We start from the raw sequence: 25,904 nt of genomic DNA, 5'->3' as shown, positions 1-25,904 counted from the left end.
TGATAATAATGATGAAAAATGTACATTCCCTTGAGTACCGCAAATCATAAAATCACATGATGTCAGTTCCTATAATCACGATGATATAATTTTCGTAAATCGTTACACATTATGGATAAATTCAGTCTCTGCCTAAAGACCTTTGTAAATCGTACGTGCTGCTCCTTTAAATGGATCTAGTGGCCCGTTGATCTGCTGGTCAGGGTCCCCGTCAGGTGGTTGTCCACCTCTAGCGTACCACATCTCTAGGCGCACTCAGCTTCTACGAGGCCGCTGACATGATGACCAGCGGACGACGAGCAGGTGCAAAATGGCTGAAGTACGAGGGCCTCCAAGAGAGGATGGGTGGAAGTGCAGAAAGCCAGGAGGAGTGAGCAGCCTCACTCCTCCTCGCAGGTGATGAACAGACAGACGGAGTCCGGCGGGACACCTGGCCGCAGGTGAGACTATGGACGAGCTGCACGCGACTCCCAGCAGCAAGTGACGAGCGGAATAATTTGATCTTCAGGCAGCGGGTTCAGGTCACCTCACTAGAGTCACGTCGGCCTACGAATCAATGACAGGGAGCAGCCACACTCGTGGCCCGCATGAACTATCAGCGGATGCCAACAAGGCCCGATCATAGAACCCTGAACCCTGCTAGCATCCTCGCATCTGTGAGGCCTGCCAGCACCAGCTGGACCCCTACAGCTCTGCTGGGGTCACGGGGGATCCGGGTCCAGCATCCGCATGGGTATCACTACCGACTGAGAGCAGATGAGGCTCGGCAGAGACACGTCCACACCACCCAAGCCGAGCCGGGCTGCCACACATGACCCACCCGCCCATCCAGCCCCCCTCCCAGCATGTGTCCGACAACCGATAGACCAGACTTACCGATACCGGGAGCGGAGTAGATGAAGTACAATGCGGAGGTGGAGAGCGAGAAAAGGAACAGAAGCCCGAGGAATGACCTTCTCCGGAAACGCAAATGTGTCGGCATTATACCGGCAGCGAGGCGCACAACAGCACGTCTGCGTTTCTCTGCCGGCGACAGAGCAGTTCCGAAGGGTCCAGAAGCCGGAACCCGTGGCAGAGCAGTTTCGAAGGGTCCAGATGCCGGAGTCGGAGGTCCGCGGACAGGCTGGCTTCGGCGAGACGAGGACGGCGGCGGTCTGCGGCAGCGTCGACGCGCCGATCGACGGGAACTCCGTCTATTCCCGCGGCAGGTCGAGCACGGGAGAGGACCGACCCCCGGTATTCATTCAAATTCCATTCCAGGGGAAGCTTTCGAATCTGTGTCCGAGTTGGAGCAGCTGACAGAGACCCGGCCTGGTGTTCAGTGGGAGACCATCGCCTGGCTCGCACTCCGCCGCCCTCCCAGCCCTGTGATGAGGCTTCCCCTCAGCGGAATGAGCAGCAGCTCCGGTGGGCGGAACGCCGAGCAAACAAGTCCGCGCCCTCCGCCTACAGCAGCGCGGCTGACGGTAGTCCTGATGTTCGCCGTGGGTATGAACGGGATTGAGGGTCTGAGAAGCCTAATCAAAGCAGATAATTCATTAGCTAATAAATTAACCCAATTAAGGCCGACTTGAGTAGTTTTGATAGCCTCGACGGCCTCCCGCACTGAACCAGAGACAAACAGAAGCTCCTTTGAAATCCATTCATAGGCTGTTACGCGTTATCGCACAACTGCTTTCCTCCGAATGTTCTGGTTGACATTTAGGAAATAATATGGCCGATATCCATTGTGTTAAATGAAATATTCATCACAAGCCAAGTGCATTATTCCGTGTTCAGGGGATCTCTTTCTGCGTGCAGGCTGAGTTTGGAAGCAGTGCTGCAGGTGTGTTTGGGGAGTAATTTGCAGCTGGTACAGGCAGCTTTTTACACTACAAGATCCGTGATCCAGCAGAAGTACAGCTTGCGCTGCAGTGCAAAGGCTCACGGGAAATTGAGTATACATTCATTGTATAAATGGCTGACAATTTATTTGCAACTTTGAAAGTAACGTCGATTCCCTGTTGCAAAGTCATATACATCCATGTTAAACCGCCACAGATGCATTAAACTGTTTTCGGTCCCTTCTTTGCCGTTCTTTGACGCGCATGAAACGTAAAGACTACAACTCCCAATGGAAGCCCGACCAGGAAGGGAAACCGTGACGTCGACACATACATGGAGCTGGCGAGATGGAGCCTCCAGTGTTTTTCACTACTAATCGTCGTGTTCGGTTCTAACCGTTCTGGTCTCAGAATGAAAGTCGTTCGTGCATCATTTTGGTTCTTGTGTCTTTCACTCTTCGTGACCCCTTGCGTGACAGACGTGCACGACAGAGCTGAGGATGGAGGGGGCGTTCAGCACGAGGAGGACAAAAGCCAAACATTAATTAAACTTGACAAAGAAGATGGGGCTTATTTACACTACCCACCGAGGGGTGGACTGTCTCTCAGGTTTGAGCCAGGACATATAGATTTCAACTCTTTATCCCAGGACGAACAAATCTAACTAGCTAGCTAGGGCTAGTTAGCTTGCTAGCTAGTTAACTCACAATATTAAGAAAGTTGGGAGTGTAAACACCGCAGGCTGCTGAATAATTGCTTACATTGTTGTTGACTTGTTTTGTCTGTACAGCCAAACAAGTTGTTCTGAATATGTTAGAAGATGACCTTTTCTACACGTGTAACTTGCAGCTCTAATCTCAAAATTTACAACGTTCACTTCCTGGCTTGGAATTTTAGTAGATCTGATTCTTCACTTCGGAGTTTGGTATTGATCTCCGATGCGATTGTCTTGGTTTTGCTATCTTTGTAATTTCATCCACTTGTTCTGTCTAGTGTTTGTTCTTTTGTTTTTATCGAGCGCTTTGGTTCGCCCTGCTCATGGAATTTAATTCTCATTTTCTTTTTTCGCCTCCAGTCTTATTTCTGTAGTTTATGTGCACAACCCAAACCAAGGCTTCATATTAATTTAAGCAGATGATTTAATCATCAGCTTTTTTGACACAGTGAAGTGTGCCCTAATTTACCACCGATTGTAAAGTCCCCTCATCTGAGTCTGTTTCCTTCAGAGTTTCATAATGAATCACCGCTCACATGCAGGATCCAGTGCAGTTGTCCTATCAAAAGTTAAACACTTGCTGGTAATGAAAAGGTTTTAGAACACACGACGACTACTAAAGCAATTCTCTCTCCCAACTTTCCTGCTGCAGCAAGTCTAATGACACTGACAGCCACTCCAACGAGTCCATCCACTCTGCAACACAAAGTGCAAAGCCTGCCACCCCAGCACCCCCAACTCCCAAGCCCATTTTGCCTGTACAGACAGGTGTCAAGGCCCAAGAAGAGGAGCAGTCAAGTGGTTTGACTATTTTTTTTAGCCTGCTGGTTATTGGTGAGTAGTCACTTGGATATTCAGTTATTTGTGTCTGTGTCTCTTTTCTGTATCATTTGCTCTTGCATCTTTTTCTGACAACATAGAATTTGTGTGCATTTTGTAAACCCTGCAGAGTCGAGTGTTTTTCTGAGCATTCAGGGTAGAGAGGAATATTTTAATGAATCTGAAAGGAGAGCAGTTTCAGTTCACACTATATACCCAGCATGTACGCAGCATCAACCCCATATAGCTGTCATTTTAGCCACTGACGTGTCTTATTAAATCAAATGTGGGGGTGGTGCTCCAGGATAATGCAAGTGGATAACAGAGAGGATGTGGTTACACGTTAGTACGTGTGAGGCCATGAACAGCTTTTTCAGACTCACAAAGTGCCCATTATGCACTTAGTTCCTGCTGGGTAAGTCACATGCTTGCCACTGTACAGATTTGACCAAGGGTGCCTTAAATCATGTACAGTATCAGGGTACTAGTTTGATTGATTCACTGTACACAGACATTGGTTTTCTTTTTTGTTTTGCACAAAATTCTTACTGTAATGAGTGTGTGACTGCTTGTGAGAAGACCCACGTTTATACACATGTACAGAACCTGAGGGACTTGTTTTCTAAATCAGTACAAATTGCAATGTCAGTAGTTTGTCATTAAGTGAGAAAACATCTCTGACTATCATCAAGGAGCGACATATATGGCTCAGTGACTATGACTGGAAACCACATTGACATTATGTACCATTTATAGTGAGAGTTTGTGCTCTCGGTTGGCCTGATTACTCCCCCGTAACAAAACAAATTCTGAGTGTGATGACTATATCTTTTGGTTGTTCACATTTGCGTTCACTGTGTCCCGTGGTTCTCTAATTTGCTGAGCTTTATTTGTACCTCGTGTAAATTTTTCTGGGAGGTTTTCATCAATATGACACCGGTTATGCACTTGGGAAGCAAATTCTATGTACTGACACAAGGGTTGCATTTTAATTGGTTACTACATTGTGTAACCTAAGAAGAACTGTTATGTCAAGCCACTGCTTCGTCTTTATGTCAAGGCAAGTGTACCTAACCTTATTTACCTCAAATCTTTCAGTAGTTGGAATCATGTGATTGTCATTCAAGTGTTTATTTTTTCCAGTGAAACTTACCAAGAAAGCATAAACTATAGTAAATAAGTGAATGGAGTTTCAATGTCAGGAAAGTGAAGCCAGCGTGGGAGTATTTTAAACCCGCATTCTTTCCAGTGGCCAGCAGAGATTACAATAAAATGTCAGATAGAATGAATGTCTGAATGAAAACAGCCCTACTTACCTCAGCAAAGGAAGTCATGTGATCCCTTCACTGTCTGAGGGAGTCAAGTTTTTTTGTTGCGGTTTGTCTTTCCCTTAGCAAGTTTACGTAAAAACTAGAAGGCAGAAGTTCACCAGACCAGCTGGAGGGTGAAGCATGAGCCAAGGAGTAGCACGTTTCATTTGGGACAGATTTTTGAAAGTTAGTGAAAAATGTAATCGGTAGCTCAGTCAGTATTTCTGATGGATTAATGATCTCAATTGCTAATTTAAAGTCTTCAGTACAACATGATAATTTTATAGATTCTTGTCCCATAAATACTATGACAAATCAAGATGTGATTTTGGGACTGGCCACTTTGTGATGGATGAGGTGCTACCACAGAAGCGTTGAAGCTGACCAGAGATGTTTCCCCACAGCTTCAGCTTCTCATCTGAAAACAAGATGGCGACGGCAACAGGTCTTATTTGATACCTCAAAATGTGATTGCACAAACCAGTGGGTGGAATAATTTGGGCAAGATCCACTTCTTTAAATCAGACCATAAATGAGAGGGAATCAGCTAGAAGACATCTCCATCTGGCCCAGTTTGCAGTTGGTAATGCGAAGGGCAGTAGCCAGAAAGATGATGTTCACACTATATGATGTGGTGGCTATTTTAGGGTGAGCTGAGAAACTTGCTGGTCCACACGTGGATGGATTTGTCCTGAATATTCATTCGTCTGTCTTTGCTGCCCCCAAACCCCAGGTATCTGCATCATATTGGTTCACCTGCTCATCAAGTTCAAGCTGCATTTTCTTCCAGAGAGTGTTGCTGTTGTGTCCCTCGGTGAGTAATGTTCGTCTTGGGGTGCTCAGTCTCGTAAGAACGTAGAATATATACTCAGCAGTTGTCCAAATGATATCATCGTGTGTTTTAACTTCGACTGAAGAAGCACCATGTTGAAGTCAGGCCAAGTTAATCCTACTTCCTCCTATGCCAGCCAGCCACTCAGTCAGACTCAGGGACGCACATCAATCATGACTCCAAAGGCCTTTTCTTCTGTGTCCATGCACGTTACGTGTGAGACGCCTTCAGTGTTTGAGGCAGGACATTGCTGGACAGAGATAACACTGTGCCCTGCTTTTCCTTCCTCATTACTTCTCTCATCCTTTCATTGTCAGCCTTCCTCTGCACAGTCCATCTCCATCAGCTTGTATATTTGGTCCTTGCTACATGCTTTGATGCTTCTACTGATTTTTCTCTCTCTTTCTATGCCCTTTTAACGTCCTTGTGTTTCCTCATTATTCTAATGAATGTGTTCTGCTGGGCTGTGGATGAGAACTGGTGCCCATCTTTCTAACAGACACATTTGTCTTTCTCACAGACAAAACTAAGACAGCAGCTCTTTTATATTTTCTTTGTATATAATTTATCCATGAACTGCATTGGACCTTTGCCAGACATCTATTTGTTTTAGTCTCTGAGGAAACACGTTACCTCAGGTCTGCTTTCCATCTGCATTCCGGTGGTATTTAAACTTTCTTCTGAAGAACTAAACCATCTAAACAGCAGTGTCTTTTTTTCATTTCTCCTTGCTCTTTTTAGGGATTCTAATGGGAGGCTTCATCAAGATCATTGAGTTCCAGGAACTGGCCAACTGGAAGGTATAGGTTGACATTTTCAGCTTCCTGGTCCACAGAACTGTCCAGAATTAATGCATAGTCACAATTCATGGGGTTTTGGTGTGACAATTTTCTTATGAACTGAAGCAACAGTATCTGTCCATACACACTCCATCCAGCCATCCATCATCCCTCCATGTTCCCCCTCTTCTCCTGTTGAGGGTGGTGGGGGTGGAGCCTATCCCAGCAGCCTTCCCCCTGGACAGGTCACCAGTCCATGGCAGGGCCAACACATAGAGACAGACAACCATTGGCTCTCCCAGCCACGCCTACGGTCAATTTAGAGTCTGGATTAACCTGGTCCCTCTTGATGTCTTTGGACTGTGGAGGAAGCTGGAGTACCAGAGAGAACCCAGCAGGAACAGGGAGAACATGGAGACTCACCCAGAAAGACCCCGTGCTGCAGCCGGGGCTCCACCCACAACCTTCTTGCTGGGGGCCACAGTGAGGACCACTGCTCCACCCACAACCTTCTTGCTGGGGGCCACAGGGAGGACCACTGCTCCACCAGGCTGCCAACACTGATACACATACATTCTTGTAATTACTTTTCTGTGAAGACCTTTATTGACTTAATACATTCCTTAGATCCGAACCCTCACAATTTAAGGCCTAACCCCAAACGTATAATAGTCTCATTCAAACCCTGACACCAAAACGTACTTCAGACCTTCAAACAGCCCCTTGAAGTTTTGAGTACCAGCCACCAGTCTTCACTTTCCAAAAATGACTGTTTGTTTGTTTAAAAACATGTCCTGGTCCTCACCATATAGTAGGTACAAGTATACACACACCCACTAGGGCTGCAACTAACGATTATTTTAATAATCGATTGATTCGTCAATTATTTTTTTGATTTATCAATGAATCAGACAAAAAAAACCAAACAGGCATTAATTTCCAACCCTTTTTTCAAAAACAGAACTGAAAGTGCAGAAAATCTTCAGAAAGTGGACAAACAGGTCGCCCCTTGAACATCCCTGAGCTGTTAAAGTAATAATTTAAAAAAACAACTAAATGGACAAACACAGAAAACAAACACATGTATGCTTTACATATTTAGATGAATTTATATTGTACACAAGTGCAAAAATACAAGATTTAAGTTGAAAACATTTATGAACTGGGGTAGGAAGGCCTGTAATACTGTTTTTAATTTGTCCGTGGGACAGTGGAGTGTTGATCATTACAGGAAGCTGCTGCAGTTTTTCTTTGCACTTTATTTCAGAAAAGTAAGACTTCAAGCTCGTCCATTAAATTATTATTATCATAGTAGTTACTGCAAGTAGAGTTTATTTATACACCACGTATAGACCCAGCCTAAGCTGAGTAAGTGCTATACAACAACTTTAAAATTAAATTAAAAAAAGAACGACACACACAAATGTATTTGTGTCAACAATAACCAATAAAGGACAAAGCACAGAATAAATACATGACAACAGACTGAAAAATTAATGGGCCAAAAAAGGCGAGTGAATAAAAACATGTCTTTAGTCTTTAATCTGTCCCACCCCCGCTGTCACTAACCAGCTCATGCTAACCTCAGTTTTATTAACTTTTCATGCTCGTCAAAATGCATAACGAGCCGACACCAGCACCAGAGGGTTTCATCGCTTCAAACGGCACAAACATAGGATTCTGTAGTGACGTCCTCGGGGACACAGCGGAGGTGGGAGCGCCGCCAAGTGTCATTTCCCTTGCAAGCAGGCCCCTGGCTGTCCACACCAGAAGTGCATTTATCCGCGCCAGGCAACAGGCGATTCTGCTCCTCTCCACCTTTGTTATCACGTAAAGAGCTGATTTTTATCATGGATAAGTTTAGAACCTCATCAATTTATAACGCAATGTGTTCGTGACAATTTTACATGTATGTTCATGTCTTTGGGCAGCCACAGTAATAAGTTTTTAATCCAGCAGGGTGTTTTATTTGAAATTTGCTTTATTTTGATAGTTGCTCTATGCGGTTCCTGTCTCTGAATTCCTGGCCAACTTGACAGATTCGCTCGCAGCTTGCGGAAAAAAATAGACTACGTGCTGAAAGGATCAGGGCAGAGCGTGAGCCGACAGTGGTACTCCGTGCCCAGTGTGAACAGACAGATCTGTTAACATGGCCGGCAAAAGCAAACTCGGTGTTCCCCCAGGGTTCCCCTTCTGTTGAACTCCCGTCCTCCTCATCAAGGAGTCTGACATTCACGTTTCAGGTGCTGAATAACTGCGGTGCTCCCGTGCCATGTCGTGTCATTTTTACATAGCTTGCAGCTAACACACTTTCTTGAGTTATTGAGCGTGAAATGCTCCCAGAGCTTGGACGACTTGGGTCGCACCGGTTTTCCCTGCCTCCAACATGGTTCAAAACAACGGTTTCACCTGAACCTCCGCTCCGCGCTCAACTCAACTCAAGCAGCTCTGCAACTTTGTGGGTGATGTAATTGTCGCGCAACACAAGTCGATAATGAAATTCGTTGCCAACACATTAAATAATTGATTTTATCGATTCCTCGTTGCAGGCCTAAAACAAACACACACATGCATACAGAATATATAAACATATTGTGTACTGTGTGTTTGAACACTTATACCTTGTGTAGTTTGAGCATGTTATTCACTGAAGCCCTGTAAATACTAAGAGCTTATTCTCAGTTTCATAATCTAACGCTAAACATACCACTGGCTGGTCTGGGGTGCACTCCTCATTCTTCTGTGATACATTTAGCAGCAAATTCCCTGCAAAGCCCCCACCCAATCCAAGTAAGCATCTGCTGCAGTTTTACACCTCCTCTTCAGTCTTTCTTTTCTCAGTTATTTTTTTCTCATCTGCTGTTCTTGCCACGGATCTTATATCGCCCCTCGGTTCCTATCTGGGATGACAAACACGTCCTCTTGGGTCTCTATGATCTCTCCTGTTGTTAACCTTCTGGTTCTCACCGCCTTTAATTAACATTCCGTGTTTTCTGCCAGCGAGAGAGAGAATGAATGAACAAGAGAGGTAGAAAGATGCAGAGTATGGGAGAGGCGGGAAAATACAGACAGGTTGTGTCAGTGTTTTGGACACACAGGGACCCATTGTTTTTTGCCTGGGAGCCCCAGGGTGTTGCTGAGTTATTGACCTGAGTAACCAGAGCTCATTGAGCGCCTCTACCCTTTCAGGTGTATGTGTGTAATACACCTTCCCACCTGACTGTGGCCATAGCCTCATAAAAACTGCACCGAGTGTAATAAAGTGGCACTGTGATATAATGAGGCCAGAACATGGATGTGCTGAAGGGTTATTGGCCCTCTGAGAATAGAAAGACCCAGGCCATGCTGCAGATCTGCATGGCCTGACCTGTGTGTTTTGGAGACAATGTTCCCAGCAAAACCACCTGCGAGTCTTTTCAGATCCATTGTAGTGATTCGAAGTAATGTCACTGGAGTGGGAGGGAATCAATTATTTCACTCCTTTTTAAATCGCTTTGTTTGAAAAGAATACAGCTTCAAGCTTGTTACCTTGAAAATGAGTGTTCTCTCCTCCAACTAGCATGTCTCTGAAGCTGGCTAATCTATCGACTCTTCAGAACTGCCCCCATCAAACCACCAGCCCCCCAAGGCATCGGTATCTGTTCGCAACCAGTTTGCTTTCTATGCCTTTTCCCACCCGCTCTCTAGGAAGCCCTCTCCTTGCAGTCCAGCTCATGTGTTGTTCTGGTTCTGTTCACTGATCCTCACTGGTATTTGCATCCCCAGTGTTTTCCAGATCATTTTGTTTGCCTGTTATTGCATTCAGGCTTGTGCTACATTATCGTGGCTCAAGCTTTTTCCTCTGTTGCTCCACTGGTGAGTTTTCGGCCCCAAAGGGCAGCACATACTTTTAATAGATCTCTCCCACGGATAAGAGAGCAACTCAGGGAGAGTAGTTTTAATTGTGGTTTCAGGGGGCTTTTTCTCATGTGGTGATGTCACTGTGTGTTAAAGCGGAGCCTCAAGGGAACCGATGCACTGAACGATTGTCTTTCCGTCATTCCCGCTCGTATTTTTCTGTGTCCCCAACCCTCTTTCAACTAACCTCCCTTCATCTTCAGAAGTCTCCTTTTCTTATTTAGTTCAAGCTGATCTAAGCATTTCCCCCAAGTATTCCCATCCTCGTCTCCTTGGATTTCATCTTAACTTCTCTCTTAGCGTGTGGCTCTGCATTGCCCATCGACACTTGTCTTTCTTAAAGTTCATTTCTCTTTCTCAGTCCACAAATTTCCTTGTGATTTCTGAAGGAGGAGGTCAGTCTAACATCAGTCAGACTTAACATCTGTTTCTATTAGCTGCAAAACTCATGGTTCAAATCTTATTGTGGATTTTGAGTTGTGAAATTTTTTGATTGGGGGGGGGGCAAATATGACTTAAAGGAGGGGCAGGCGGTGCCTGTTCTTGGCTTTTTTCTTTCTTTTATTTTTACATTTTTTTTCTTTTTTTACTTTACCAAAAGAAACACGATATACCAACATTGTGGCATAAATCTGTCTAAATCATTTTTGTGAATCGTACTCTGATCATGAACCCTCCCTCCTCACTCCTCACAACCTACATTGTCAATAGATTACTGCTAATGTAGCCTCTGTAGCTCGCTAGCAAAGTTGGTAAACGGGTTTCTCACCTGTCCAACAGAGAGGCTGCTACTTGTGCGTCCGTAGCTCAGCCTTTAGGTTCTTAAGACTCCTCCAGAGAGCAAATGAACCCAGGAATCCCTGGACTGCCCCGAGCCTTTCATCCTCCTCCTCTCACCCGTTGCTCGTTCTATGAAAGACCTTTTTCGTCCTGCTGGGTTTTCTTCTGGATCCGTGCTCGTCCTCCTGGACGCTGCTCACCCAACACCGATCCAACAAGGCCTTGATACCGGCTTTAGGCCTCCTGGTCTCAGCCTTTTGACGGACAGCTAAGCTGCCCAATCAGGTGCAGTCTGGTTTTGGCTGTTGATTGACAGCTGAACGGGCCAACCAATCTAGCTGGTAGTGGTTGTTGAATGGGTGGAGGTAAATTCGGCCCTGTACCCAGTATAAATTAGGAATTTTGATGCTTCCCTTTTTAGACATCATAGTTTATTGATTACCATCGGGACATTGTGACAGATTCAGGAATTATAACAAAAAGTACATAGAAATCTCCTTTAAATTATGATCTTTAAGTAAAATGTAGTTTATTTTGAAAAAATGGGTATGGACCCTTTGCTAATTAATCTGACTCTTAATGATGATAATTGCTCAGAATGATTTGATTAGAGCTATGTGGTGGTAAATCTGTGGTTGGAGTAAAATGGACGGTTGGAAATGAACATTCTGGCTTACACTGGATGGGTAAAAGGAAGGGGAATAAGAAATCACTTAAGACAAAATATAAGTTTCACATAGGGTCACACATGCCCATTTCTACACTTTGTTTGCTGGGATACTGGCCATCAACTACACAACCTGCAGAAATTGGTTTTGGAGGGTGAAGAGTAATCACGGCCCCATATTTAATTACCCTTGTCAGAAGGAGAACTAGAGAGAACAGCCAAGAAAGAGCAATGACATGCAGCCTTTCATGTGATGTTCTCAAATGTTGTAGCTCATTTTCACGTAAACAGCAATTGGTGGAGGGAAATATCCGAGCAGCTGTGGTGATTCTCAGAGGGAATAGTTCCCCCAGCTGGGCGGATGAGTTATTCATATCGGCTAACATTAGCCAATCAGTAGTGCAGTGAACTAGCCTGAGTACCTATTGTGCCATGGCCAGTCTTACCCTTGTTCTCTGTAACGTTCCGTGAATCTGCTGTTTCAACAAGCCGTGTAACATCAGCACAACAGCAGCCGCTCACTGAATGCTGTCCACTCTGCCTTAACGGAGGGCAGCAGGGCACTGAACAACACATATTGCACCACTAGCAGCTATGACTTAGTCAACGACCAATAATTTTGGTAGTTGACTAATCATTGGAATAATTTTTCAGCTGCAGTCTCCAGCTTCTTGATGGTGATAATTCTTGGCTATTCTTTGGTCTGTGTCCTTGTATGTTGAAGGTATTTGTGTTTTGCACTGCCGAGCAGACAGCCTTCTTGAAATGGATATGGGGAAGTTGCAGATACCATTATCATCATCATTTTCAGACCATTTCACCATCAAAGTGATGAATGTTTTGACTACAGTATTTGTCAAATTAACTGATTATGATAATAAACTTTTAATTACACCTGTCAAAAATTAGTGCCTTTTTAAAAATGCAAAATACTTGCTTGAAGACATAGATTTATTTGAATGTGTAGTTGTGAGCAGGCAACATCTGTGTGTGCTTGTTCAGGCATTCCAGGAGGCATTCCTATATGTTGCAGTGAAACGTGTGCATGCATGCAGGGTTACCACTATAGTTGTTGGAGTGCATGCATGGCATACCGTCCCTTGTTTTAGGTGTTAATATTCATGTCTGACCTTTTTCTGTCTCTGGAGACCTGGAACCGTCTCTTGTAGCAATGCTTTGCTACAGTTAGAGCAGGAAATTACACCAGAGCACAGCCTGTTACTCCAGCGTACATCCACTGTATGTGATTCCTACACTTGACCTTCTTTGTAGAGCTTGTAGTGTGAATAGTGCAGGTTTGTGTCAACCGAATTTGACAAGTCACCATGTCGACAACCAAGGGTTAGCATATGGACTTTATTCAACCATGCACAGTGGTATTGTCACACAATGCTGTTTTTGCAATATTTATAGTCCAGAATAAGCAGTTTGATGGGAAAAATGAAGGAAACTGACCATGACAGAATGTTTTTCATCATTTACCACCAATGTTTAGAGTAAATTGAATTTTGTTGATTTAAACTTACTAATTAAATCAGTGGTTCTAATTATTGTTTAAAATGGAACCTATTGTGCTTTAATCACAGTGTAGTCACAGTTTAATTATACTGGAACTTTGTCCTCTTAAAAAAGCTGCTCGATTCTTCCTGAAAGCCTACTTTGATTTGATTGGCCAATTTCTGGAAGCCGGCTGAGGGGTGGCGTGCTGGGCTAGAGTAGCTAACTGCATCAAGATATTCAGTTCCCCTGTGTTGGAAGTCGATGGAAAAGTAAGAAGCCAGGTGTTTTAATGTAGTTTGAAACCTGAGCTTTTGCTCACAGGGATTACTTGTACTTATTAACTCATAATTTGAACCTTTTTCCAAGTTTAAAATGATCATCCAAGCCATATTGGAGCAGATCATTCCACAGTGCTGCAGTTTCTAGAAGAATACATCCATTCAAATATTTAGGAAACCTGAAACAGATGTTGAAGCAGTGCCTGTATCTGCTCATGGGGTTGTTGGATGTAAAAAAATCTGACTACCCAGTTTTTAGAACCGGGTTCCATATTACAGTGAGACTGTGGACTGAAATTAGGACTCGAGGGCTTGCACTCTGATCCCTCTGACAGAGAACCATGGTAACAGGGAGAAGTCTTTAGTGCGAGCATCACCTAATGCACACCGTATAGTGAGTTTTACTTGCACTAGCAGGGACTACATGTTTTTTTTTTTACAGGAACACACGGTGCATCGTGCACAGACACACTGGCAGCCTGAGTGCAGTGCATGGCCACATGATGCCTACGCCTGATCAGGGAGGCTGGCCCATTTAGCTGAGAAGCAACAAAGATTTCACTATATTTCTGAAATAACCAGAAAGCTAAGGTCAGTGGCATACTGAAATACTCTTCCTGTCAACTGGAAATATGAAAGGAGAAGGCATCTGTACAGTATCAGAATGTTGAGCAACAAAAGGCTTCACACCGCGATCAAGATCTGTTAAATATTCACAAGTTTCTGTGTATTCATCCTGGTACAGTACTTTTTGAAGGACCTGACCAGCAAAAGTGTAGATTTTATACAGGATTGCTGCTCTACTTTTTGTTGAGATGCCCATGAGCTGAGCCACCTGCCCAGGGATCCCTGTCTGACTCTATAATACCTGTAAATGGGAGGTTATGTTGGGTGAGATCATGGTGAAAGTGGAGGGGTATGTGTTTGAGCAGTTGTTGGCAGCAGACAGACAGGATGTGAGGTTAGTTATCGCTCTCTCTCGGTATGAGCGACACACTCACTCACTCCCTCTGTCTCAGGAAACAGGCCGAAAATCAGGATTTTCCTGTTTCGTTGTTGATGAAACGGGAAGAACCAAGACAGAAAAATGTATTATTGGCATATTTCAATTCATTGCTGATTGCACCAGACAAATAGCCTGAAAATAGCATTTATTTATCGATAGAGCGAGAAATCTCGGTACGTCTGCCTTTCCCTCAATTGTTAACTCTCAACTCTTGAACTTAATTTCCCCATGGGGATCAATAAAGTATCCTGATTCTGATTCTGAATTCTTTCCCCAACGCTCATCTGATTAATGTCAAACGTGGCATGCTGATGAAGAAGGTGCATTGAGGCGGGTGAAGTCACTGGGAGGAATGGTTCCCATTTTGGCTACCAGAAGTTGGTTGCGTGTTAGGCCACATAGCCAGAATGACTCAGACGATCGGGACTCAGGGTGAGAGACTGGGATGAAGGTCGGCGTTCTCGATAGCTGTGATGCTTTGTGATGTCGTCATCTACCCCATGGCCCCACCCCCTTAATGAACACTAGTACTGTGAAATGGGCGTAGAAGAAAGAAGAAAACAATATACCAACTTTGACAACTGTATTTGTGTTGAATGAGGTGTGTGTGTGTGTGTGTGTGTGATGCAGAGGTCAACATTGAAATCTGTTTATTTAGATGATTGCCTGTTCGTAGCAGCTTCAGCATGCCTCCTTCCTCAGTCTTCTCCTGCTGTATGACGAAGGATGAAGTCAGCTGATGCTCCAGCTTTCATCAGTCCGATGAACTGTGGGGAATATTTCTGGAAGATAGCATAATAAACATAAGCACAGGTTCTAACATTGATTGATTGACACACAGTATTGTTGTGGTGATTGATATCAGGATTTATGTTTGGATTTGTAGGTTAGGGTTAGAAAACGTAGCTGAATGTAACACCTCAGTTAACCAATAAATCATTTTGAATTAATTTAATAATTTATCTAACCAAAATATTCCGTGTACACTTTACTTCTAACTTAAACTGATATAATTTGAAATGATTAAAGCTTCACAGTGGTGTGATGCATAGCAGCATGTTGCGTGCAGCTGCTGGTTGCAGTTGGCCAGTGTGTGGCACTCTAATCACAACTGCTTCTCTACCGCTGACATGAAGATGCCTCTAAAGTTGCGTCTTGTTTTATTGAATAGGAGGAGGAGATGTTTCGACCCAACATGTTCTTCCTTTTGCTCCTGCCACCCATCATCTTTGAATCTGGGTACTCTTTACATAAGGTACGGCACAAGAAGCATGACACCGTGTAAGTTTGGTCAAGTTAAATTAAAATCCTGACTTAAGCAGATGCAGTGAAATATTCATTTTGATGTTTTTTTTTGTATACAGTTAACAAAGATAAGATGTTCAATGATAGTTTGTAATTTAGAATAATTGTCGTTTTATTACGTTTTTTAACCAGTCGTGTCTTTTCCGGGCCCCTGAGTTTTTAAGGCCTTTGTTCACTGTTGTCACTGTGCATTTGTGCTCATGTATTAATGAGTTCTTTATTGCCCATTGTTGTGCATTATTGTCTCTCGGGTTGAAAATGGATCTTCTTTTTATCATTTGGTGACATCCAAGGGTGAGGGTTAGCCAGCAGTTCTGTTGAGACACATTCTATGAAATCAGTGAAATTATGAGACTTCTTTCTCCATGCAGCATGCTGCTTTTAATGCTGGCCACATTTGGTGCCGCACCATGTAACTTCAATGCACCGCTGATAAGATGATAAACACTGAAGCTGTGTGTCCATGTATGTCCAGGGTAACTTCTTCCAGAACATTGGCTCTATCACCCTGTTTGCTGTGATTGGCACAGCCATCTCCGCCTTCATCGTGGGAGGAGGTATCTATTTCCTTGGGCAGGTAGGTTCTTCTGTTGTCTGGTCTCCTCTGAAGGTCGGGTCTTGTGTACGTGATCTTTCCTCATTGTTAAGAAATGTTTATCCTTTATAGATTATAAAATAATCACAGCCCTTTTTTTCCCAGGCAGATGTGATCTATAAGATGACTATGACTGATAGGTGAGTGTTTTAACATGTAGGGATTTACTTCTTGTTCTTGTTTGCTTTCAATTTAAGATGACTTTTGTCTGCCCTTGAAGGGAAACCTGACAGGGGAACTGAATTCTAAAGTGACATCACTTACCAGCACTGTCAGTATTCAGTAAAGTTAGGAGGAGGCAAAGCCAAGAATTTATCTTGTAGTGAGTTCCAGATGGTGGAGGATCCAGATGTCAGAGATGAGTGATTGGTAAACAGTGCGATGCTCCACGCCCACGTGCCTTCTCAGTAGAAGCTTTGGCTTTCTATTGTGCGAAAGCATCGATCCTCGTGGGTGCACAGTCAGCTTGAGTATGTTTCCTGCCACCAGTCCATTTCCTTCACCGAGTACCAGGATATCTGTTTGTGTGCTGGCTAGAAGGGTTTCTCAGCAGATGTTGAACAGAGTTTAATGACTTATTGGGGAATTCAGGACATGAGATGCTGATGAGATCTAAAAACATTTTGAAAGGGAAAGTCCCACAATGCAACTGTTGAATTTTTAATTTCCTTGGTCCAGTTTATGTTTAACCTTCACAGATTTTCCTCCCCTTTTAATTATATTTCAGGCATAACTGAATTATTTCTTCTTCCCCACTTCAGGTCATTTTAGTCCAAGCTTTAACATAATTTTATGCACATGACATTTGTGAAAGACCTTGAAAAACATTGGTTTTATTTTAATTGTTCATTAATCTTGGAATGTTGTAGTTTAGCCCAATCAGGATACGCGTACTCTCCAAAAATCTTGGTTAGGGTTAAAACACAAGCTGATTTCGCCACCACTGGGGAATGCAGGTCCTCAAAGGCAAGGCTATTTTATTTGTAGAGCCCGTTTTCACAAACAGTTGGTCTCAAAGGGCTCTGGAAGCTTCCCAGCTAGTTGGGTTGCTCTTGCTGCCAGCCTGCCTCTGACCTTGGACAGACACGGTGTGCATGGCTTCGGTTGTACGGGTCTTTTGTCACTTTCACAACAAGATGTTTTTGTACCTCGTTATATTCCTACATTGTGTTTTTTTTTTTACTGTTAAACTGAGTGGAGGATAAGTGAACTCCCTTCTTTTCTGCCTCAGCTTTGCCTTTGGCTCACTGATCTCAGCTGTGGACCCTGTTGCGACCATCGCCATCTTTAATGCTCTCAACGTGGACCCAGTCCTCAACATGCTGGTGTTTGGTGAGAGCATCCTCAATGATGCCGTCTCTATTGTCCTGACCAAGTAAGAGTTTCTCTTCACTCGCAGTGTAGCTTGCTTGTTCTCCGTTGACATGATGGTGACACTGCCAGGTACAGTGTCAACTGCAGATGCCCTGACAGGCTCAAGAAGCACGTCAAGGATCCATGAACACATCGTCTGTGATGCCCCTCAAATCTCTCTTTCCTCAGACAGCATCATCAGACCTCATATGTACTGGAGGTCAACAATGTTTTGGCAGTGCAAAGTCAATGATGAGAGAGGAGAATAAAGTTGAAGTGCTAAAGAAAGCATACGTGAAGCACAAATTGTTGTATAGCTTGTGTAGAAGTCAGTTGGCTTAGCAGTCAGTCTGGAAGCAGTCTGCATAAACCCCCTTCGAATAAATGCACTTTTTGTCTTTATTTTTTCATCCAATCGCATTCCAACCAGCATAAGGCCCTTAAAATCCCCACTACATGCCTCCACCTGGGCAGCTACCTGCCAGCTGCGTCCTGAGCTACAGATAGGCCTAGATTAACTCTATTTTAATGTTCAATGAAAAAAACCAGCCCACCACCCTGTTGCCTCATTGCCTCAGACAGTGAGGTATTGGAATCTTTTCGTCACTCTGTATCTGTTCTGGTTTTTTACACAGTTTTGTGAAGTTGTCCTGTTAGATGCTGGAGGAGTGCATTGTTGTGCTGACAGGGAAAAGACAAAGTCCAGTGAGCACAGTAACCAGGTTTAAAATGTGGGTACCATGTCATCAAAATCTAGTAATAGCGTCATAATATAGTAGCTGTCATGTTAAAGGGTGAGCTCACAATTGTGCCGCAGCATTGCTAAGTGGGCGTCGTTGGTATGCCAAACCTGACTTTCAGGTAGTCCAGGAAAGAGTACAAAGAGCCGTCATTTGTCTTCCAACAGTAATGCTGCTTGTTCCGGACTCGGGGTGGTGGAGGTGGAGTATTCCACTGGCAGGAGTGTTGATCAAGGGAGTACAGACAAGTTCTTATCCAGGCTGCTGTCTGTGTATTCACTTTATTACTGCTTTATCTCTTCACCAAATGTGAAAAGTGTCTGCATGCCCTCAGAGAGTAAATGAATCCATGAATAACTAATAAGTTGAACAGCCTTGGCAGTTGTCTTGCGTTTAGCACCTCACTACCTGGCAGCTTGTAATTAATCATTCAAATCAGGTTCTTCAGTGACACTCTTGTGTCGTCTGACTCTGGATAACCAGATTAATTAAACCGTTTCGGAAAAAAGCCTTTGTCACAATTTTGGCTGAACGATGTGCAAATAATGTGATTATTCTGACAGATACTGTGGTTACAATGTATGACTCGTGATTTTCACTCAAAATGATATAGAATGATGATAGAAAAATATTCCCTCATTTTTGGACAACACGAGTCATGATTATCTCTTCAGTGCTGCGTTTGAACACTGTTTATCTTCGTCAAATGATTTTAGCCCCTGAACTTTGGCGATTGTACTTGGCCCTGATTCACTGCTGTGTCAACGACCGTAAAGCATTCACGGGATATATTTGGGGAGCAAACATGAAGACAAACTTGATCAATGGTTTTCTCATGATAAATCAAGTGGGAGAATTTATTATCTGACTGGAATAGCAGTTTTATTTTAAGACAAACATTCCGGGGGAAGAATTAGAATGTCTCGATTGTTTATTATCGCGTAATGCTCGTGACTCAAGAGGTGCTTCAGTGTGACAATTTTCTGGGAGATGTGATGAAATCAAAATTTTACACTTATGGAAAAAACACAGCATTGTTCCTCAGATAAAAATACAAATATTTGAAGTACTCGATAGTAGAGACCTGTTAAGGACACTGGATTTTGATGGTTGGATTATAAACTGTTCACTCTTAAATCCAAACATACTTTGATTTGAATCTGGATGAACGGTGCAGTGTCTCTGCCCTCTAGGGTCCATTTGGCAGCATTACAAGACAAATACCAGTGATATTGTGGCTTTATTAGTAATTTTTCTCTTTTTTCTTTGGTCTTGTAGCACAGCAGAGGGTTTCTTTTCCCGTTCTGACAACTCCATGGTAACAGGCTGGGAGACATTTTTGCAAGCACTGGGTTATTTTCTCAAGATGTTTTTTGGTTCTGCCGCCTTGGGAACTCTCACTGGACTCATCTCGGCTCTTGTATCCAGACATGTTTCTGTACATTCATAGATTTAATGTCTGTTTTTTGAGCTCTTATTTAAATTCCTAACTCAACTACCAGTTTCTAAAACACTTTGACTTGAGGAAGACTCCTTCTCTGGAGTTTGGCATGATGATCATCTTTGCCTACCTCCCCTACGGCCTGGCTGAGGGCATCAAACTGTCTGGTAGCTACACACTTACAATCACCGTTGACAAGAATATCGCATGTCTTATTTCACAGCTCATGTTGATCTGTTCTCTCTACCTGCAGGAATTATGTCCATCCTGTTTGCAGGAATTGTGATGTCTCACTACACCCATCACAACTTGTCTCCCGTCACCCAGATCCTGATGCAGCAGACACTGCGCACAGTTGCCTTCATGTGTGGTCTGTGAATTCCCACCAGCTTCCCTCCAGTTATCTTTTACATCCAGGCTCTTAACACATTTCTTTTTTGTTTCTCTCAGAAACGTGTGTATTTGCATTCCTTGGTCTCTCCATCTTCAGCTTCCCTCATAACTTTGAAATATCCTTTGTCATCTGGTGCATAGTAAGTGCCTTTGTGTATTTTGAGCACGCTAACTGACGTGTGACGGGTTCTTCCTGCCACGGTCACAGTGACAGCCGTTCTTCTCTCTGTAGATCCTGGTTCTTCTGGGCCGTGCCGTGAACATCTTCCCTCTGTCATTCCTGCTCAACTTCTTCAGAGACCACAAGATCACACCCAAGATGATGTTCATCATGTGGTTCAGTGGTGAGATGATGCAGTGAACCTTTGACTGTAATGTCACCAGAAGAAGTTTGAGTTAGTCCTTCATTCGTGTCGAAGCTGCCCTTCTGTAATGTGTCGTAATGTCTAGTGTAGAAACCAACCTTGGAATCTACAGTGTGGTTATTTGGTTCAGTTCCCAGGCAGTTCTTACAGGCTTGGATCATCCATGTGTTCTTTTTTGTGGGTCTTGGAGAAAAAGAAAGCGCTAGTGAGCAAAGCAGTTCTTAAAAAAGGCAAGTAGAAATCAGTTATTTCAATATGTCTGAAGACCTTCAGTTATTCAGGTCCCAGATGACGAGGTCACTGCTGTATGAGAGTAACCAGAATCTGAAGGGCCTTGACTGGTGGCTGGTGAATAATCCCCAGTATTTACTTTGACTGGGGGTCGTTGTGGTCTCATGAGACATGTCAGAACATGAGTCCAGGTGGTTATTAACCATTCGGGGAGGAATCTGGTCTGACTGTATCATCATATAGGTGGCGGCAGAGACCACCTCCACTGTTCAGTGGTAGTTGCTCCAGGTTAATGTAGAAGTTTTCTTACTCCTCTTGTGTCATTTGGATGGAGGTGGGCTGCTGAGTTCTGGCTGGAGCTCTCCTGAGTTGTGCCACGTGCTCATGCAACAATGCATCCCTGTGTACTTAACACACACTGAGCTAAACCCTCCAAAGGACAAAGCACAGTAAAGGATTACAGAGACCTGTGTATCAGTCTGGCGGCCCGGTGGAGCAGTGGTCCTCCCTGTGGCCCCCAGCAAGAAGGTTGAGGGTGGAGCAGTGGTCCTCCCTGTGGCCCCCCAGCAAGAAGGTTGTGGGTGGAGCAGTGGTCCTCCCTGTGGCCCCCAGCAAGAAGGTTGAGGGTGGAGCAGTGGTCCTCCCTGTGGCCCCCCAGCAAGAAGGTTGTGGGTGGAGCCCCGGCTGCAGCACGGGGTCTTTCTGGGTGAGTCTCCATGTTCTCCCTGTTCCTGCTGGGTTCTCTCTGGTACTCCAGCTTCCTCCACAGTCCAAAGACATCAAGAGGGACCAGGTTAATCCAGACTCTAAATTGACCGTAGGCGTGGCTGGGAGAGCCAATGGTTGTCTGTCTCTATGTGTTGGCCCTGCCATGGACTGGTGACCTGTCCAGGGGGAAGGCTGCTGGGATAGGCTCCACCCCCACCACCCTCAACAGGAGAAGAGGGGGAACATGGAGGGATGGATGATGGATAGACAGACAGATGGATGGACAGACAGACAGACGGATGGATGGCTGGATGGATAGACAGACAGACAGACAGACAGACGGATGGATGGATGGATAGACAGACAGACGGATGGATGGATAGACAGACAGACGGATGGATGGATAGACGGATGGATGGATGGATAGACAGACAGACGGATGGATGGATAGACAGACGGATGGATAGACAGACAGACGGATGGATGGATGGATAGACAGACAGATGGATGGATAGACAGACAGACGGATGGATGGATAGACAGACAGACGGATGGATGGATAGACAGACAGACGGATGGATGGATAGACAGACGGATGGATGGATAGACAGACAGACGGAGGGATGGATGGATGGATGGATAGACAGACGGACGGATGGATAGACGGACGGATGGATGGATGGACAGACAGACGGATGGATAGACAGACAGACGGATGGATGATGGATAGACAGACAGACGGATGGATGGATGGATAGACAGATGGATGGATGGATAGGCAGACAGACGGAGGGATGGATGGATGGATAGACAGACGGACGGATGGATAGACGGACGGATGGATGGATAGACGGATGGATGGATAGACGGACGGATGGATGGATGGATAGACGGACGGATGGATAGACGGACGGATGGATAGACGGACGGATGGATAGACGGATGGATGGATAGACGGACGGATGGATGGATGGATAGACGGACGGATGGATAGACGGACGGATGGATAGACGGACGGACGGATGGATAGACGGACGGATGGATAGACGGACGGACGGATGGATAGACGGATGGATGGATAGACGGATGGATGGATAGACGGACGGACGGATGGATAGACGGACGGATGGATGGATAGACGGACGGATGGATGGATAGACGGACGGATGGATGATAGACAGACGGATGGATAGACAGACAGACGGATGGATAGACAGACAGACGGATGGATAGACGGACGGATGGATAGACGGACGGACGGATAGATAGACGGACGGACGGATAGACAGACGGACGGATGGATAGACAGACGGATGGATAGACAGACGGACGGATGGATAGACAGACGGATGGATGGATATCAGTCTGGATCTTTGGTAGCTCTCAAGTGGTGTTTCCTTCTTCCACCTGGTAGGCTTGAGAGGTGCTATACCCTACGCTCTGAGCCTTCATCTTGGGCTGGAGCCCATCGAGAAACGCCAGCTTATTGGTACCACCACCATCATCATAGTACTCTTTACCATCCTCTTCCTGGGGGGCGGGACCATGCCACTCATCCGCATCATGGACATTGAGGAGAGCCAATCACGGCGGAAGAACAAGAAAGACATCAATCTCAGCAAGACACAGAAAATGGTAATGAATGAAGCTCTTTGATTGTATCTGTCTACACACACACACACACACACACACACACTCTCTCTGGCATGCAGTGATACATACTAGCAGTGCCATTCTCTCATCTTTTGCCATCAGATGCTTGTCTTCTCCTCAGAGGGGAAAACATCAAAGGGTGGATTGTGGATTGCAAAAAGGACACAAGATCTGCAAAACTAAGTGTCTTCACACAGATGCACATTTCGAAGCAGCAAAACTTGGACATGCACAAATAAACCCTGACAACCGGAATAGTGACGTCTTCCACACTGGAAGTATTGAATGCTGGGTTGACTCAGGCGGCTCGTGATTCTGGCTCAGTCATTAGAAGTGCACACCACCATTGAGGAACCTGCAGGCTTTTGTGTCCAGTGTTAGCATGTTTGCAAAATGGAATGTTGCACTTGAGGGGTTTTCCACACGCCTCTCATTTCCTCTTTGATGTAATTCGCTCTCTTTTCGTTGTTCATATTGTTTGTGTTCCCCTGCGCTCACTTTCTCTCCTCCATCTTTGTCAGCTGCATCCTTTCTCTCCTGTCTGTTCATGTGACTCTCGCTCATTCTCCTTTTTTCATGATTGTCCAGGGTGATACGATAGAGTCGGAGCACCTGTCGGAGCTGACGGAGGAGGAGTATGAGGCTCAAATTTACCAACGACAGGATCTGAAGGGCTTCATGTGGCTCGATGCCAAGTACCTTAATCCCTTCTTCACTCGTCGGCTCACCCAAGAGGTAAGACACACTCAGCTGTGGGTCACATCAATTTATTACTTACAATCTTTTTAATACATTTCAGTTGATTTTTTTCTTTTTTTATTTCATCAAGTTTTGTGCTTGATGTCCTGTTTTTACATATTTGCATACGTGGATGTGAGGGTGTCTTGTGAGTCCAACAGACCTCCATTCAAAGCCACTGTCATGAAGTTTTGAACTTCAATGAGTTTGTAGTAGTTGAGCAGTTGTTACATTTAATGCTCAAGGTTGATTGTTTATTGTGGGTTGTGAAGTGAATCCAAACTTCCAGTTGGACGTTGAGTCAACAGCAGCCTTTTGTGTTCCAGTCTGTGGAACTGTGACTGAGAGCAGTGTTTGCCCGCCTCGCAGGAACACATCTGTACTTTAGCCAGAGGGATCCTTTCAGGCTCCTCCAAAGACGGAACACATGTTCATGTTAAATCAGACTCCCTCCCAGTTCCATCAAACCACTGCAGTGAAATAAAATACCAGGGCGAGTTGTATTTTGGGGTTGGCATAACACAAATACAGATGTTTTTGTTTTTAACGTTACTCATAAGCACTCTGCTCAGGTGAGCTCAAGTCTGTGATTCCATTGGCGGTGTCCTGGATAAGCAACGCTGGTTTGCCTGTCATAGCTGAACCATCAGCTCCAGAGCAAGGCACTGATTACCCCACAATCATGCCTGACTGAGGTAGTAGCAGGCAAACACAGTCATGTGATCAGTTTGGACTAAAGTAAAATTGACAGAGTAAATTTTCTAGATGAATGTCAGCAGCTTGATATTCCTGTGTAAGATGTGTTCCGTCCGTTCAAAAAGGTTCTGATCATGATTCTATTTTAACTCATTACTGAGCTGCACACTTGTAATTTGTGTCTCACAGGACCTGCTACATGGCCGAATCCAGATGAAGACACTGACCAACAAGTGGTATGAGGAGGTTCGCCAGGGACCCTCAGGCTCTGAGGATGATGACGATGAAGCAGAACTTCTGTGAACATTCAGTTAATACGGAAACGGTGAATGGACATTGTGTGTCCTTGACTGAGATTGTGTGAATGTATGTGGAGAGTTCTCACGTCAGTCACATGTGCTTCCTATCTGTCCATGTCATGATGGAACCTCACTGAAACGAGATAAGACATTTGTACCAATGGAGGCAAAGTCAAACCTGTGGAAATGACGTTGCGTGCTTGAGTGCCGCGTTGGTGCTCGCTTACTAAAAAGGAACTCGTTCCACGGCTTTCAGGCCTGAAGGGAGGATGAGCGTGGTTCTCCATATAAAGCAGTACTAGAGCACCTTTTCACTTATGCATTGCCATAGCTGTGCAGCACTAGTTAATTGAAGTTGTACTTAAAGTTTTACTCTGTTTTAGGGGAAGGATACAACACGCCGATGCTACAGGCTCAGTTCTTTAAAGGCATTTTTATTCATTCAACTGCTTTGAGTGACGTCCTGTTTTGAAGTAAACACGACTCTGGATTTCCACAGTTGTAAGCATATCATTGATGGATGATCATCAATGGACTTGATTGATCAGAAGCATATACGTGCACATTTAGTCAGTGAGGGTGAAATCATAGTAGTGATGCTCAATCCAGCTACTTGGTGACAAATAGAAATGCGGGAGACAAACTTATGAGCCACGTTCAGTAGACTACTGAACTACTAGAAATCGCCAAGACATGAAACCCCTCGCTTTGTGACATCGCTTCTGAGAATGCTTTTGCTTTCGTTCCCAGAGATGGACTTTTCTGTCTGTATTCAAATGTAATCTGATTTGTTTTTTCCTAATGATGATGAAAAGGTACCAATGAATAAGTAACTGGGGTTAATGTCGGGTGAATTACTGTACTTTTTTTCTATTTATTTATCAAATATTTATGCACTGTTTGTGGGACAAAGGCTTTATTAAAGCTCTATGAGCACTGAAGGATTTGAAATTATGTCAAAAATAAATCTTACCAACCTTC

At 44.4% G+C, this 25,904-nt stretch overlaps 2 protein-coding genes across 3 annotated transcripts in view; one reads left to right on the top strand and one right to left on the bottom strand.

Annotated features, from left to right (window-relative positions):
* The window catches only part of b4galt5 (UDP-Gal:betaGlcNAc beta 1,4- galactosyltransferase, polypeptide 5), a 45,094-nt gene extending 43,535 nt beyond the window's left edge, over positions 1-1,559 (bottom strand). The window contains exon 1 of the mRNA XM_086215004.1: positions 877-1,559. Coding sequence (XP_086071130.1) covers positions 877-982 — 106 coding nt within the window. The 5' untranslated portion in view covers positions 983-1,559. The remainder of the gene's footprint in view (positions 1-876) is intronic.
* On the top strand, positions 756-25,904 carry slc9a8 (solute carrier family 9 member 8). 2 transcript variants are annotated; one of them, XM_086215002.1, is made up of 16 exons: positions 756-1,488; positions 3,191-3,372; positions 5,401-5,481; positions 6,241-6,299; positions 15,578-15,661; positions 16,187-16,288; positions 16,412-16,446; positions 17,538-17,681; positions 19,678-19,819; positions 19,902-20,007; positions 20,094-20,210; positions 20,291-20,373; positions 20,466-20,577; positions 22,952-23,172; positions 23,779-23,925; positions 24,814-25,904. In XM_086215002.1, the coding sequence occupies exons 1-16, from the start codon at positions 971-973 to the stop codon at positions 24,925-24,927; spliced, it is 2,247 nt and encodes a 748-aa protein (XP_086071128.1). In that variant the 5' UTR covers positions 756-970; the 3' UTR covers positions 24,928-25,904. The 2 variants fall into 2 exon arrangements, with proteins under 2 accessions (XP_086071128.1, XP_086071129.1); XM_086215003.1 differs by lacking the exon at positions 756-1,488 and adding an exon at positions 2,115-2,432.

The sequence above is a fragment of the Aulostomus chinensis genome, chromosome 9 (assembly GCF_037954235.1).
Source record: "Aulostomus chinensis isolate RoL2024-O1b breed Wild chromosome 9, RoL_Achi_v1.0, whole genome shotgun sequence".
Classification (NCBI taxonomy): Eukaryota; Metazoa; Chordata; class Actinopteri; order Syngnathiformes; family Aulostomidae; genus Aulostomus; species Aulostomus chinensis.
The sequence above is the reverse complement of the archived record's forward strand: the minus strand, read 5'-3'. Positions and strand labels throughout refer to the sequence as shown.